This window comes from Paramisgurnus dabryanus, chromosome 5 (genome assembly GCF_030506205.2).
Source record: "Paramisgurnus dabryanus chromosome 5, PD_genome_1.1, whole genome shotgun sequence".
NCBI classification, from domain to species: Eukaryota; Metazoa; Chordata; class Actinopteri; order Cypriniformes; family Cobitidae; genus Paramisgurnus; species Paramisgurnus dabryanus.
In genome coordinates, this window is record NC_133341.1 from 25,122,579 (window position 1) to 25,138,156 (window position 15,578).

The 15,578-nt window shown below is 36.9% G+C and overlaps 1 protein-coding gene across 7 annotated transcripts in view; it reads right to left on the reverse strand.

The window, feature by feature from the left end:
* Positions 1-15,578, reverse strand: part of LOC141282245 (uncharacterized) — a 42,328-nt gene that overhangs the window by 23,944 nt on the left and 2,806 nt on the right. For all 7 annotated transcript variants that reach the window (XM_073814855.1, XM_073814854.1, XM_073814852.1 and 4 more), the window contains exons 2-4: positions 15,182-15,246; positions 10,650-10,713; positions 10,218-10,264 (exon numbers count right to left, since the gene is read on the reverse strand). In XM_073814855.1, coding sequence (XP_073670956.1) covers positions 10,218-10,230 — 13 coding nt within the window. In that variant the 5' untranslated portion in view covers positions 10,231-10,264; positions 10,650-10,713; positions 15,182-15,246. The remainder of the gene's footprint in view (positions 1-10,217; positions 10,265-10,649; positions 10,714-15,181; positions 15,247-15,578) is intronic.

A 15,578-nucleotide genomic window follows, 5' to 3' on the forward strand; every position in this document is an offset into this window, starting at 1 on the left:
TTCTCTTTCATATAATCAGCCTTAACAAATCCCTCCAGAGTTCTTTGTTTAACAGATAAAACCGTTATAACCAGTGGCGTAGTCTAGCTACAGCCAGTCAAAATTGAATCGAATCGTGACCTTCGAATCGAAAATGTTATCGAATCAAGGATTTGGAGAATCACAACACCCCTAATAGTCCAGGCAAACTAACTCATTTTGGAGCAAAAAATAGAAGTAATTGTAAAATAATTTTTTTCAGCATAGATCATTTCTTTGAGGTGTCCAGAACAACATACTAAAAGTCCCAAGAAATCCTAGTTGAGGAAAGATGTTAATTTCTCATCAATCCGAAATGTGTGCCAATAAGGCCAGACTACAATACACCCCAATGGGGCTATTTTTTTCCTTTACTCCTAGCTTTGAAAATTAAATTTTAATATGCAAATGAGCTATACAATAATTGAATATGCCCAAAATACACCCAAAAGTAACTTTTTGGTATTACAAGTTTTTTTTTAAATGAATTTGAATATCCACATGAGCTTTACACTTATTTAATATGTCCTAATATATCATCCTGCTGCTTTTAGACTGGCCTATAACCTGAAAACTGCCTGGCTTGTGGGTTCCTGCCAGCTGTATAACCCCCGCCGGTATAATCTTCAGGGTCACGGAGGAACACAAGCCTGAACAGAAGGGGAGGGTTGTGTTTTTTTGTGTGTGTGTTTTTGTTTTTACATTTTTTTTATGTTTTTTATCCAGCCTGGATCCTCAACCCCTTCTCTGTTGCTTTTGGTTCGGGCACCCCCATATCATTTCCTGATTTGTTCTTTACTTGGTTCTTCCCCTCTGGGTTATATTCATCTGATAAAATTGCCTCACTAAAGCAATCTGAAATGCAGCACTAGCAAAATCTGTACAATTTAAATGCATGTTAAGTTAGAAAATAGATAAACACAGTAAATGCATTAACAAAACACAAGAAAGACTGATACCTTTTTTCTTAAGGTCACTAGTATAACAGCATAAATGTACCTGAGGTTTCCTTGCAGCATTGATATGGGTAAAAAAATTGCATTGCAAAATACATTCATTACAATGCAGTGCAATTGGCCATTTATTTTGTTGGGGCACTATTATGGGTCAGTGCTGAAATCCTCTTGTTTCAGAATTTAAAAAAAGTGTGTAATTGATTGTTTTCCATACTTACATTTTAATCAGGGAACGAAAACACTACCGTATTATAGATATTTATTTAAAAGCAACTAAATGATTTCAGACTTTTTCCGTTCAAGGTGACACATCGAGCTCTTCAAACAATCCAACCCCAATCATTTTGAGGCTGTAATTCTACATCTCGTCTATTTGGCATAGGAAAGGTATGGCACTGAAAAAAGTAAAGAATGACACTAGCTTTCTCAAACAATCTAAGGTGTTCAGCCAGTCACAGGAAAATGTGGGAAAAGGCATCATCATTGCAGGTGAAAAAGCTCTAGTATCACTGTATGGGGGCAAAAGGATGAATCACTGGACATGCTGAGATACAGGCGATTCTTTATTAAAGTAACTCAGAACTCATCTCCAGTGGAAGCTCAATCTCTCCCTCCAACGTCAGCAGCTGCAAAGTTCCATAGTCTTCGGGTCTTTCACCAAATTATGAAGTGGAAAGGGGGAAGTGAACCTATGGACCCAAAACATTGGGGGTGCCATATTTTGGATGGGAGATTAATGCCAATAATGACTGATCAGCCAAGCAGCGTAACCAGCCAACACCAGGTCACTTTTTGCCAGGCTGGGATGACCAGCTTAACCCAGCTACTGCCACCTTAAATCAGCAAAAACCAGCTACCAGCTTATGCTAGTCTTAGCTGAATTTTTCAGTAGGGATTGTTAATCACTGCTATGACTATACACATTTGCATAGGTCTAAAAGGTACCAAATTGTGAAAAGCGCTATATAAATAAAATTGAATTGAAAAAATAAATAAATACATAAATAAGATGCTCACTTACATTATAGGCTATAGCGTTACATTATAACCACATTATAATTTATAGCGGCATTTTCCGGGCTTCAGTTCTGGATGGCACGATGCACACAGCAGCTCTAAACTTCAGCTCAATCATTACATACGCAGAAAGATTGATCCATACCATTTAAAGGCAGAGTCCACGATGTTTGAAAAACACTTTGGAAAAGGAGACGGGCCGACTACCAAAACACACTTATAGCCAATCAGCAGTAAGGAGCGTGGGCGGGTCTATCAACAGAAGGTCCAGATTCTATTGGGGTAGGGGCGTGTTTGTTTAGGTGATTTCAAATATCAACATTGGCTTTCAAACATCATGGACTCCGCCTTTAAAATCATGTTTACTTACTGCTGCACTTTTGTAGTTGATAGTTACGTCTAGTTGCAAGAAAGGCTGCAGCACAAAGAGATGCAAATGCAAAAAACATGGACTCCCTTGCACTAACATTTGTGGAGAATGTTGTGGTAATAGCTGTACAAACTCACAGTTGCCTAATCAGATGAATATGACACAGAGGGGAAGAACTAAGCAAAGAACAAACCAGGAACTGATATAGAAGGTGCCAGAACCAAGAGCCACAGAGAAGGGGTCAAGGATCCAGGCTGGATTTAAAAAAAAAGTTGTAAAAACAAAATCACCAAAAAACAAAAACACAAAAAAGGCCTCCCCTTCTGTTGCTACCTTGTCGTGGTGGGGAGTCTTGTGTTCCTCCGTGACCCTGAAGATTATACCGACGGGGGTTATACAGCTGGCAGGAACTACCAAGCCAGGCAGTTTTCAGGTTAGAGGCCAGTATAAAAGCAGCAGGATGATTGGATGAACATTGGGGCGATATATTTATCAAACATATGAATGATGTTTCTGCCTATGCAAATTAGGACATATTAAATAAGTGTAAAGCTCATGTGGATATTCAAATTCATTTCAAAAGAAATTGTAATACTAAAAAGTTACTTTTGGGTGTATTTTGGGCATATTCGATTAGTGTATAGCTCATTTGCATATTAAATTTAATTTTCAAAGCAACTTGTAATACAAAAAAAATTACTTTCCATGGGTACTTTCATTGTGTAAAGTTTCATTTTGATAGGAGTAAAGGAAAAAAATAGCCCCATTGGGGTGTATTGTAGTCTGGCCTCAATTAAAAGTAAAAGTATCTGGCCAAAATTTTACTTGAGTAAAAGTAAAAAAGTACCACATTAAAATTGTACTTGAGTATTAAAAACTGTTTGTATTTAATTGTATTTCATTATCAAATTATAAGACTACTACCTAATTTCCAACATGATCTCATAAAGTTCCGTGGCATAGTCACAGAATTTTTTGCTCATTAATCCATGTCATTGTCACGGATCTCCGGATTTTTTCGTGTCTGTACCACGGACTTTCTTTTCCATGTCAGTTTCACGTATTGATTACTCAATTGTTTTTCCTATTTTTAAACCATTTTCGTGTGGGTTTGGGATTAGATTTGGGCTTTGGGTTAGGATGTCACTTTAACTATTGGTTTATAATATTTTTTCCATATTAAACAACTGTCGACTGACGTTAGGGTTAGGAGTTGGGTTTGGATGTCATTTTATGTTACAGAAAGTCGTTCTAACCCCAAACCCACGCGAAAATGGTAAGAAAATACGAAAAACAATTCAGTAACAAATACGTGAAACTGACACAGAAAAGAAAGTCTGTGGTACAGACACAGAAAAATACGGAGATCCGTGACAATGACAATGAATTTTAATATGCAACATGCTACTCAAAATTGTAAAACCTCGAATTTAACTTAAATTTCAAGCTCTATCAAGCCTCTCACAGGCAGCCGATGCAGGAAGAGGTGTATTACACCTTGTTCACACTGTCAGTCCAAATCAGTTTTTGGTGCATATCCGACAGGAATCCAATCACATTTAGAACGGTGAACGGCTAAAAACCGCATGAAATCAGTTTTTTCTTATCCGTTTCAGGCTACATCCAGTGGTAGTTTGAAATCCTTTTCAAATGGCATTTTTCGGAAATCGATTTCAGTCTTACCGTCTTGATCGCATTTGTATAGCTTTTCGGTTACGTCATGCTGTCACGTCACATAAAACATGTCAGACGTCAAGGCAGATTGTCATGCCAGCGCGACGTCATTGCCATAGAAACAGTGCAGATAATCCGGAATTTGGACAGTGGACAGTGAGTCTGTCAAATTAGATATGCACCAAAATTTGGACTGACAGTGTGAACAAGGTATTAGTCTTGATGGAGGCTGCTAACAGCAGGAAAAGTGTCACACTTCATGTGTTGTCGGTTTCAAAGAGGCAAAAAATCTTCATCATTAGATGAACTGTTGGACAATTCCTTAGTGTGGTCCAAAGGCTCCAGAATAAATAACATTTAAATTAAACTGGCCACCAGCGCAATTCAATAGGTTTGATAGAGCAAGGGAAAATAGATCTCTAAAATAGAAGTACTTTTTGACTGTAAATAAAATTGTAAGGAGTAAAAAGTACTTTTTTTCTTTAAAAAATGTAATTAAGTAAAAGTAAAAGTACTGATTTTTAACTGTAAAAATACCCCAAAATAATACTTAAGTACAGTAATCAAGTAAAATTACTCAAGTACTTTACACCTCTGGAAATGTGTGTCACAAAACGATGCGGTTACAAATTTTTAACTTTTAAAAAGACTGACTCTAAGTTCTATTAACATTTACTTGATAAACATTATTTCGCTAAAACATCTTAATAAATTTCTGTGAAAATATATAAATTATTTACTACCTCCACAAGCTATATAAGTTTGAAACATAGATATATAGCATAGATAAACAGCGCTTTGTCAACAGCCATTTCATAAGCTATAACTGTCAGGATCCTGTCAGAATCATGTCTTGTATTATAGTCTTTGTGGCAGGGTTCTGACAGTACCATGTTTTGTGTAGGAACACGTGGCTTCTAATGTTTTTTACCCAGTCACGTGTTTCCCTTGTCTTGTCACTTTCTTACTCGTCATTGATTTCAGCTGTGTCCCTCATTAGTTCTCCCTATTTATTGTCCTTGTGTTTGCTGTTCCGATTCGGCTTGTTGTATTTCCCGTGTCATTGCCTGTAAGTATTTAGTGTTATCTTAGTCTAGTCTATTAAATGTTTTGAAACGTTTATTGTTGGCTTTATGTTAAGTTTAGTGTCAGTTTAGTGTTGTGTTTAACTTGTCCTGTTTTGCCCCTCATGGGTCAGCCAGCCCAGCCCCAGCCAGAATCTGTGCAGCCAGCCCAGGCCCAGCCGTGTGCGCAGCCAGCCCAGCCCCAGCCGTGTGCGCAGCCAAGCCCAGCCCCAGCCGTGTACGCAGCCAGCCCAGCCCCAGCCGTGTGTGCAGCCAGCGCAAACCCCACCCAGTCCCACCCAACCTGGACCACCTCCGATTAACTTTGTTGTTCCATAAAAAAGGCGTGTTGTTTGTTACTTTCCTGACAATGTATTATTCCAGTGATATTGACCCTTCACTTAGCCACACCCAAAAACCGCCACAGGCCAATCGTGGTTTTGCAACAGTAACTAGGCGCAGGGGTTCTGACAAGTTTCGAGTGAGGGAAACATGCCGAAGCATTATGAATGATTGTGTAAATCTAATACCTTGTATCCTAAGAGATTGGACACAATGGTGGATTTTCCTTTCCGAAATTTAAAACCCAAGTGAAATGTTGGACATGGATCAAGCAGTGTGGAATTTACAACAAAATATCAACAGGATTAACAAAAACACATACGTTTGCTCCAATGTAAGAGCACGTTAATGTTAGCTGGCTAGCTAACTCAGTACATCATTGCTTGCAAATAATGATGGTTCTTTGTTCATAATGCATATATTTAAATGTAAAATAAGATGATTAAAGGCAAGACATAGGCTGACTGACATACTTAAAAAAATATTTTATCATTTTGTTAATAGACGGCCTACCCCTGAGTACCCCAATCCGATCGAGGCTCTCCTGGGGTTAACTTACTTCTACAAGCGGGAGAATGTTATCATTGCAAAGTGGTCAGGCTGATTTTGTGTTTATGCCACTGTTTGAATGATATATGTTAGGCTACGTTCATACTGCAGTCTGAAACAACCCAATTCCGATTTTTTTGCCCCAATGCGACCTGTATCTGATCTTTTCATGACAGTCTGAACGACACAGATCCGATCTTTTCAAATGTGACCCAGGCCACTTGGGTATGTGGTCCTGAATCCGATACGTATCCGATCTTTTGAAATGCGACCTTCGTCTGAACGGCCAGGCCACATGGATCCGACCCGTACGTCACTGATACGCTACACACGTCATAATTCTGCATTGAAGTAGGCAAGAACGATAAGATAAACAACAACCATGGGCGACACTGCTCCACATCATTAAATTTTGGCCGTATGGGTGCACACGTTATATGATTTCACATATAACAGCGTTCTCCAAATATATTAATATATAGCATATTATTATAATGCTGCGAATAATATGTGAAGTAGCAGCTTTCAATAAATATTTTTAAAATGCGTTTATAAATCCAACAACCTCTGTGACCGGTCGACACGTCCATAAGAGGTTTCTATGTTTATAAACCATTGCCTCTTTGTTTCTACATTTAAAAGACAAAGCTGGCAATTCTGGCTATACTTTCGTTCTTTTAATAATTTCTTTATTTTATTTATAAATCACTCTGGGTTATCTGATTTATCTATTTGGCTTGTGTTTTGTTTCCGTGCACTTGAGGCATTTTGCACATTTGTTCTGCACTTTGTTACTTCTAACCTTATTTTATAAAAAAATTGTATTTATAATAAACGTAAATTCTGATCTAATTTAAGTCTGTAAATTTTGGATTGCTTTTTGTTGTATCGATGTTGCGCTATTGCGTGCTGGCCATGCTTGCGCATGCAATTTAGCCGAACGTGCTAGGTGCTCTTCGTCTCATATTTAGGAGTTCATCAAACTAAACATTAAAAAACGGATGTTTTTCGACGGGTATAAGTTTTTAAAATGTATTTAAAACAAACTGGTTATTTTGTCAAAAGTTAAACTACAAAACAGGTAAGCCGTTTCTTTAAATTTCGGTGCTGAAACGGAAAATATCTGCACCAAACCTATATTTATGCATGACACGACTGTCTTCGTGTGTTCACTTTCAAATGATAGCAAAGAGATTCCTGAAATAAATAATTTCATCCGGTCTTTCTGTATCTAAAGTGAATACAGAGATGATCAAAGTCAAAGCAAGGAAGCAGGTATTTCTATGCTAAATAATAACGCGTAGTGTCTATAAAATCATTAATTTCAGTGTTTTTCTTGTTATAAATTAACGTTTAATGAATTGTATATAAAGCTTAGTTTTTATCATTTATAGTAACAAACACAAATTATTTGTCATTTCTCATTTGTCGTTTTTTTTGTCATGACTGCTTTGACGGGCTAAATCTCCAAATTATATAAAAACACTGAATTGTAGCCGGAGTTTCCAAGGCAGGATCTCCTTTATTTTTTTTAGGTGTAGTTATCAAAATGTTTTTTGTGTGATGTTCTGTAGATCGTGGCTTTAAAATGATATGAGGAATAATTAAACAAATGTTACCTTACATTTTACATAAAAAAAACAGAAGATTGTAATTGTGCTGGCTCCGTTGGGAAAATAACTTTAATATTGCAAAAAGAGCTCCACTGTTGACTACACCGTTGTTGACATCCATGTTTAACGTTAGCTTACAAGTGATGTCCTTGACCGTGGAGTACTCTTATGCGCATGCGGGTCACTTCTGGGTCATTTCACGTTCACACAGGAGATCACAAAAGGTCGCATTTTATTGGAAATGTGAACGGCCTTGCAAAAAAATCTATTTTTTTCAAAAAATCGGAATTGAGCATTAAGCCCTGCAGTATGAACGTAGCCTTAGAGTATTTTCACAAACTTCACTTACCATGCTATTCATGAACAAAGCTGTTAATCAATTTGCAGAGGTGGAAAGTAACGAATTACATTTACTCACGTTACTGTAATTGAGTAGTTTTTTTGTGTACATTTACTTTTTTGAGTAGTTTTTAAAATCTGTACTTTTACTTTTACTTAAGTATGTTTTGTTTAAAGCATTGTACTTCGCTACATTTTAAATCATATCCGTTACTGAGTAAAAAAAATATTTAAAAAAGCAAGGTGATAAAGACGCGCAACGGATGATTGATGGGCGGGGGAACGCGCAAAAAGAACCATGGAGAAGGACGAGACAGGCGCGCACTAATGCAGACCCGCCTCAGTTCAAATCTTATGAAAGAAACCCCTGGTCATATTTAAGCGACCACTTTACACTTACGCGAAGCGAGTGTTTCATTCCTATGAAAGGTAGGATTCATGCTCTTGAGTACGAAATAGCCGATCGGGTTTTTACCGCTCATTTGCATGCGCATTATCTTCCGAGGTCTAGCAGCTTCGCGTCAAGTCAAACAAAACTTCATAACGTCCTTGAGAAGTGAGCGAGAGTGAAAGAAGAATAAAGGTCTGACATCAGGTACCCAGGTCAGGGAAGCTAGAAGACAATAAACGTGTCAAAAGTATATAGCTATGGCACTCATCTCATTATATGCTCATTTAAATTATAGTTTAATAAAATAATGTATGTTACCAGGAATACATCAATTACAACCTTACAATAGTGATTGTATTTACTAGCTGCTGACCACCTTCAAAAGTGCATAACTCACATGTAAAAATCATTAAACAATTCCATAAATGTTTCTTAGTTTAAAAAAGCTTTTTATTTTATTAACTTTTTGTTATTGCACTTTAATTGTAAAGATGTTCCTACAATTAAAAACAACTAGTTTGAGATTAATATTCCCTTGTCGTTTTTGAACTATACTAGAATCCTCCACCTCTCCCCGCTGTAAAAAAAGTAACTTTTACTCTGATTCTGAGTAAAGTTAAAATGACTTACTTTTTACTTTTACTTGAGTAGATTTTTAAACCAGTAACTTTACTTTTACTTAAGTAAAATATTATTAAAGTAACTTTACTTTTACTTGAGTACAATATTTTATTACTCTTTCCACCTCTGTCAATTTGTGTGTTTTCCATTTGAATGGTCAGCATATGAGACCTAACGTTATAGGCTTTAGCTTCAATTTTGATAAAATTATTCTCTATTCGGTTGTATTATGTCGTGGATATATCCCTCGAATGCATACTGCAGTCCCTTTTGTCTTGCTCTCTCAGATTTTCACCTGTTTGCCAAAAATGACTAATTATCTCCTTAGGAATGTCTGACACCGGTCCATACATACTGTAATAAACTTGCCAGGTGCAACAGCTTGACAGGCGTAGCAACAGTAACTAAGGGGGGCGGGACTAAAGGGCGATTTATAGTCGTGCGTAGGTCCTACGGCGTAGCAGCGACGGCGTAGGTTCCGCGTCGGTTTTCATTTATACTTGTGCGTCGCCGTCCGCGTCGACGTGCAAATACACGCGAAACCGCTGGTTGGCAGTAATCACGCGTGTAACCACAGTAGCAGCAGAAGTCGTCACAGAAGAAGAAGCTAAGCAAGTTAACCCACAAACGAAGAAGAAATAGCAACTTGTTGTGTATAATTTGAGAAGACCAGCAATGATGGAAGTAAATAAACAGCGACTTATGTTGCAGTTTGAGTTAAATCACTCCTCAACTTGGCTCATCTTTGTTTTCACCGTCTCAAACGGAAATACCTATGACGCAGTTTTTTTACCTGACGGGAGGGGTTCTGGTGGACCAATCACAGAGCTTGCAGTCCGCGTAGAGCCGACGCGCTGTTAGGAATTTTGTGAGGTGCGCTTCAGGCTACGCAGAGCTACGCACAGGCTATGGATAGCCTACGCCGTAGCTACGGCGTATGACCTACGTATGACTATAAATTGCCCTTTAGCGAAGGGTCAATTATTCATTAAATTAATATTATCCAGCTAGTTATTTTTCACTCTTTCAGACCCCTCTATTGATTACTTTGTAAAAGTGATTGTTATTATTATACGGGTATCTTCAGTTCAGTTGAAAATTAGAGGGGTGTGAGGGGCCTCCAACATGAATTTGCCTAGGGCCTCCAAATATCTAAAACCGGCCCTGCTGTTGACCCGTGAAAATCCCCTAATGTCAAGATTTCTAAATTTTTAATTAAATAATCAGTTATTTTGCAAGACTTCTCATAAGATGCATACTCACCGTTAGAAGCCATTATATTTGGCTGCACTGACTCGGTTACCTGTGGCCTGCAAAGACACAGCTGTTAAATTCAGACTCAGTGTAAAGATGGAAAAATGGGTTTTGGGTGTTCACACTGCATATCAAGCCACAATCAAAGTGTAAAAACATTGAGTTTGTGGTTTTGTAGTTCAATAAGTCATTGTTTAGTTGTTAAACCATGATGCTAACAATTTCTTTTATATAACCATCACTAATATTAACAAACCATTTTGAATCCACATACACAAATCCACTATTTTATCCATATACAGCTATACCATTAACCACAGAGACATTATTGCATTGTACAGTAAATCCCCAAATTCAATCAGAACTTTAATATGAACAATTAACAGGCAGTTATTTTGTGAGTTTTTACAAATCAGAATGAATCATAAGATGCAAGCTCACCTAAATGCTGTTAAGCTTATTATTTATTTTCACCCTCTTTGGCTCCTTTGACTCTACGTTCAATCTGCAGAAACACAAAAGTTGTGAAATTCAGTCAATTTAACTGTATTATATGTTCTCTAGAGAAATAAAATATTTTAGAAATTAAACATTTTAAGCAGCAACTTGTGCACTTTAATGTAAACACATTTTCCTTTAAGTTTATATTTTTTACTTTCTTTGTGTTTGGCCCAATTATGGACATCGAAAAACATCATGATTATGTTAAAAGTTTCTTTCCGTGTTTTCTGTATTTTTCACAGTATTTTTACACAATTTACTTTCTCTATACCATTGTTTTCACTGTCCTAAAAATTGGCTTCCTTGTTCTATGAAGTCCCTCCTTATACGTAATGAGTTCTGATTGTGTAGCTGCTGCAGTGTGTTGTGATTCGACAGCAGCTCAGCGCACGTTGTCCGGAAAGGTCACGTCAGATTAAGGAAGCTGTCCTCAGCAAAGGCCAAACAAAGGGGATTGGCATGGCGACAAAAAACACTCTATTAATGCAACTCTTCCTCTTCTCCGTGGAAGCACAACAAGGTCACACATATTCTGGTAGGCGGAGCTTAGTCAAAAATTCAGAATATTGTTGTCATATAGATGGTTTTAGAGGATGCACTTGTCGCGGTTACGCGTCTGGGCAGAACTTAATTTCTGGGCTCTGTTTGTTTAATGGTCTGACTAGTGGCTAAACTGAACTCTGGAACAAATACCTTGTCAAAAATAATTCATGTTTTGGTTTTCTAAAAATGAAGCCATGCTATGTGAAAGGTTTGGCAGACAATCTGTAGTTAATGTCAAGCAAACGTTACTGTGTAAAATTAAAGGGCACCTATGGTTCGTTTCACAATTTTACATTTCCTTTGATGTGCAAGTGTGTATTAGTAACAATATGTTAACAATATGCAAAAGGTACAATCGTGACAATTTCGTATTAGATATCGCAGACTTATCACCTGTACAATATGTATGCGATATGTCCTATCTAAGCTTGTCAGTGAACTACGGCTTTTTTGTAGTAAATGCTGCTCCATCTGAAAAGCAGGTGATGTACTACTAATCAAGGAACCGGCTTTACTGATGAGATGCGCATGATATCGCATGTGAATTATCACGCATCCCTACTATACAGTACATCATTAAAAAGGGTTAAGACTTAAAATTCAGTTTTTGACCTTTTTTTATTCTGAAAATCCTATAGTGACAGTAATGGTGTAAGTTTTGTTATAAATTTGTATTTGAGTATTTAATTTTAAATATGACCCTCAGTCACAGTCATTGAGAAAAATACTTCTGCATTGTCATCATGAAATTCAAAGTGTGCATATTTGAAGAAATGTTAATAAAATTGTATATGTTTACTTTAAATTTCTGCAGGGAGGGGTAATATTTAATCCATTTTTATTCCAAACACGGCGATATGAGCAGTGCTGGAGGCTACAGCCATTAACACTCAGTTTCATTCATACGTGAAGCTGTAGGACGCTATACTGCCAGACAGCTTCATAATGACACTCCTAACTTAGTGGAGAAGACGTAGTGTCAAGAGGTCAGACGCATCAATGTACAGTCACGTGGAGATCGCTGTTTTGTTCAATATCAGGCAAATTAAGATGTTTTGAAGTTTTAAAGCAATAAACACGATTGAAATTATATATGATTTATCTGTGTTCTTTACGCTATGTCAGGTATTTTATAACAATAATTTATATTTATAATGTTATATGCTAATTGAGCATAGCCTTTAACATGAATAGCATAAATTTGTTTTTATTCTGTCTCATTTTGTGATCCAAAGACACATTAGATCACGCATGGTTGTTTAAAACACTTGACTTTTGATGTTATAAAGTAAGTTTTATTATAAATCCCTTTATTTGTCCTGTTTTGATGGTGTGCTTATCTAACATACTTGCTGTTCTGTATAACTTTACACCTGCTGACATGCTCTGGAGTAGAGGTTGACCGATATGTGTTGTTTTTTTTTTAAGGCCGATGCTGATATTAAGAAAGCTGTATGGTCGATATGAGGACGATATAACACAAATGTTATCACAGTAAATAATAGACAAACAGAAAATTGGTGAAACTAAAAAAAAACATTTGCAGACCTGCTAACCTTGGAAATTTTTTTTGAGTACAGTTGCATCGGCCGAAAGGACAGAACACGGGTTTTTAACATATAATTTAACACATGCACGCACACACACCTCTTGGTAACTTTCAAAGTAACATGCACTCACTTTTTCCCCATCCTGCCATAATCTGCTTTAAAAATTATTATAAATGTGAATAAAATCATGTTAACCAAATTTGCCATACATGGTGATTAATAACATTATTAATGTTAAATTCTGTATGCTCCAAAGTTTAGCATGTCTGCACAAACACTGTTAAAAGTGATATTACTGTTAAATAGTGGGAGATGGTTAACCCACAAATGACATTCTGTTATCATTTACTCAACCTCATATTGTGTCTAACCTTCATGATTTCTTTCTTGAGTGAAACACACACAAAAAAATTGAGAAAACAAATTGAGACAAAAATTTTTGTTTTTCCCTGACTAGCAAAAAATATAATGGAGTGGGGACCAGACACTGTGGTTATCAACACTCTTTAAAATAACTTGTGTATCACACAATAAAGAAACTCATAAATATTTAGATGGGTCTGTTCTGTTATGTAAACTCTGACTGAATTACATGTTTTAAGTTAACTATACCTTTAAGTCAGTATTTTAGAGTTAATACTGCTTTAAATTCAACCATAACTGTGACAGTAGTGCTGTTAACTGTATGTCTGTCTGTCTGTAATTTATTGTAGCTTTGTTTACATTGCAGTACAGTACGGCATAGGCACCTATCACGTGGGCGCTCGAGACACGAGATATTCTCCATTTATAAAACTTTATTTGATGTGGTTTGTATATGACGTTTTATTTTATTGACAATTATCAAGAGCGCGTTATTTCAGAAGGCATTTAATCCGCTTCACTCGGATGTCAGGTGAATTCCCTTCACTGAGAGTGAACTTTCCGTTTTTATATGACTAAAACTGGATGCTCTCCCCATGGTAAAATCATTGTACTTTTTCGTAAGCGCTCAATTATAAATGATGCTCATTTACAAATCAGAAGTAATGTTAGCGCATCTTGCGGTCAAGTGCACGTTATGAAACGGAGCCCGCGCGACCGTCGACGTCAAAGGATTAAGCTAATGCATTATTTCATTATTTGCACATCCACCCTGACCAGTTTACCTTAGCGGGTCAGACGTCTTGACTCTCCGTTGAAAAAGATGGTCAGAAACTGCGGGTGGAGGAAGGAGATCACGCTGGATTTTGTGATTCCATCGATAGCAGACTCTTACTGATTGGCCATACGACTTGTCAATCATCCACACTTTCTATGTGGTGGATGAGCCCAGTGCTATGATTGGACATATTTTTATTTTTTCTGTTGCTTCTTTTGAGTACTTCGCGCGGCAAAGGGCGTCATCAGGTTTTTGCGTAGTTTAGAGTGACAAATCGTACCACCGTACTTTGAGGTCAAAATGAGTACCTGCTACGCAAAATGCGTACAGGTTGGCAGGTCTGCATTTGTTATGCATAACATTTATAAATATACCCTTTTAAATTACATAAAACATATTTACAAGACATAATTCATGTGGATCTGACATATCTTGGTACTGTTATTTTGACTGGTAAAGCTTATTTTTAGGCAAGTTTCATTTTGTGAGAAAGGCATTTAATAAAAAGAAAGTAAATTGAGACGTTTGATTAAAGAAAGGTGGTATTAAAATCCTAAATAGAAATTTTTCAGTGATTATAATAATAAAAGAATAAAGAAATTTAATGTAACTTATCATTGCTGTACATTGGGTTTACATTCGAGCCATTTTTCTTTATAAGAATTATGCTCTGGCTCGGACTCGATTGTATGTGGCTCATTAATTACCTAATGCCGAATCTCCAGACCAGGGCTTGACATAACCTGGGAGGTTGAAGGTTCAGACCACTGGTTATGATTTTCAGATGGATCAGGCCTTAACGGTTAAAAGTTTCCAATCATTCTTTTTATCTGCGGCTACATCCACTCATAGATGTCTCAATCTGATGGGCCAAGGCTACTCACCTCTCTGTCTAACTGCAGTGCGCACACATTTTCCAACATACACACACATACAGGAATATCTGGAGCACAGCCAATCAAAGGGAGGGGTTCGCCCTTCACTATCTCTGATTAGTTAAGACCACGACATGGGCCTAATGTGTGTCTGTTATTGACTTTTTATCCCCCTGAACGGCTGGTCGCAATGGTGCTTTAGCTATGATTTTAACTAAGGTAATCTACTTGTTATTTATTTTGCTTGTTATCAAAAATAAACTCTTCTAAAAGGACTATTGTTATTGATTCTTTGTTTACCGGAAGAAACGTTTGTTCCACAAAAGCCGTATATTTGTGTTGTTACTGCTGAAACATCTATACCTGGGAAGTAGAGGCCTGTAGTCCAAACCAGCCGTTTACTGTAGTCTATTGTAGAATGGCAAATTCTGTAAAAAAAAATATATATATATATCACTTGGCATTGAACTTTGAGCTTTATGCTTTTGCAGGTTTAATTTATGCTCTAATAGTAACATAACACACTAATTAAAGTTTGGAAAATGGGATCATGAAAAACGGCACCTTTAAATGAACAGTATGTAAGAAATGTATATCAATTAATCATAAAATGGCCCTGATATGTCACTAGACATTAAGAAATCATTTTCATTTCAAATACTTATATCACTGACAACAGTGGTCTGGCCAGGATATTGTCATTTAAAAAGTGGAGTTGCAGCCCTCAACTGATGTTTATGTTGTCATTTTGTGTATTGGC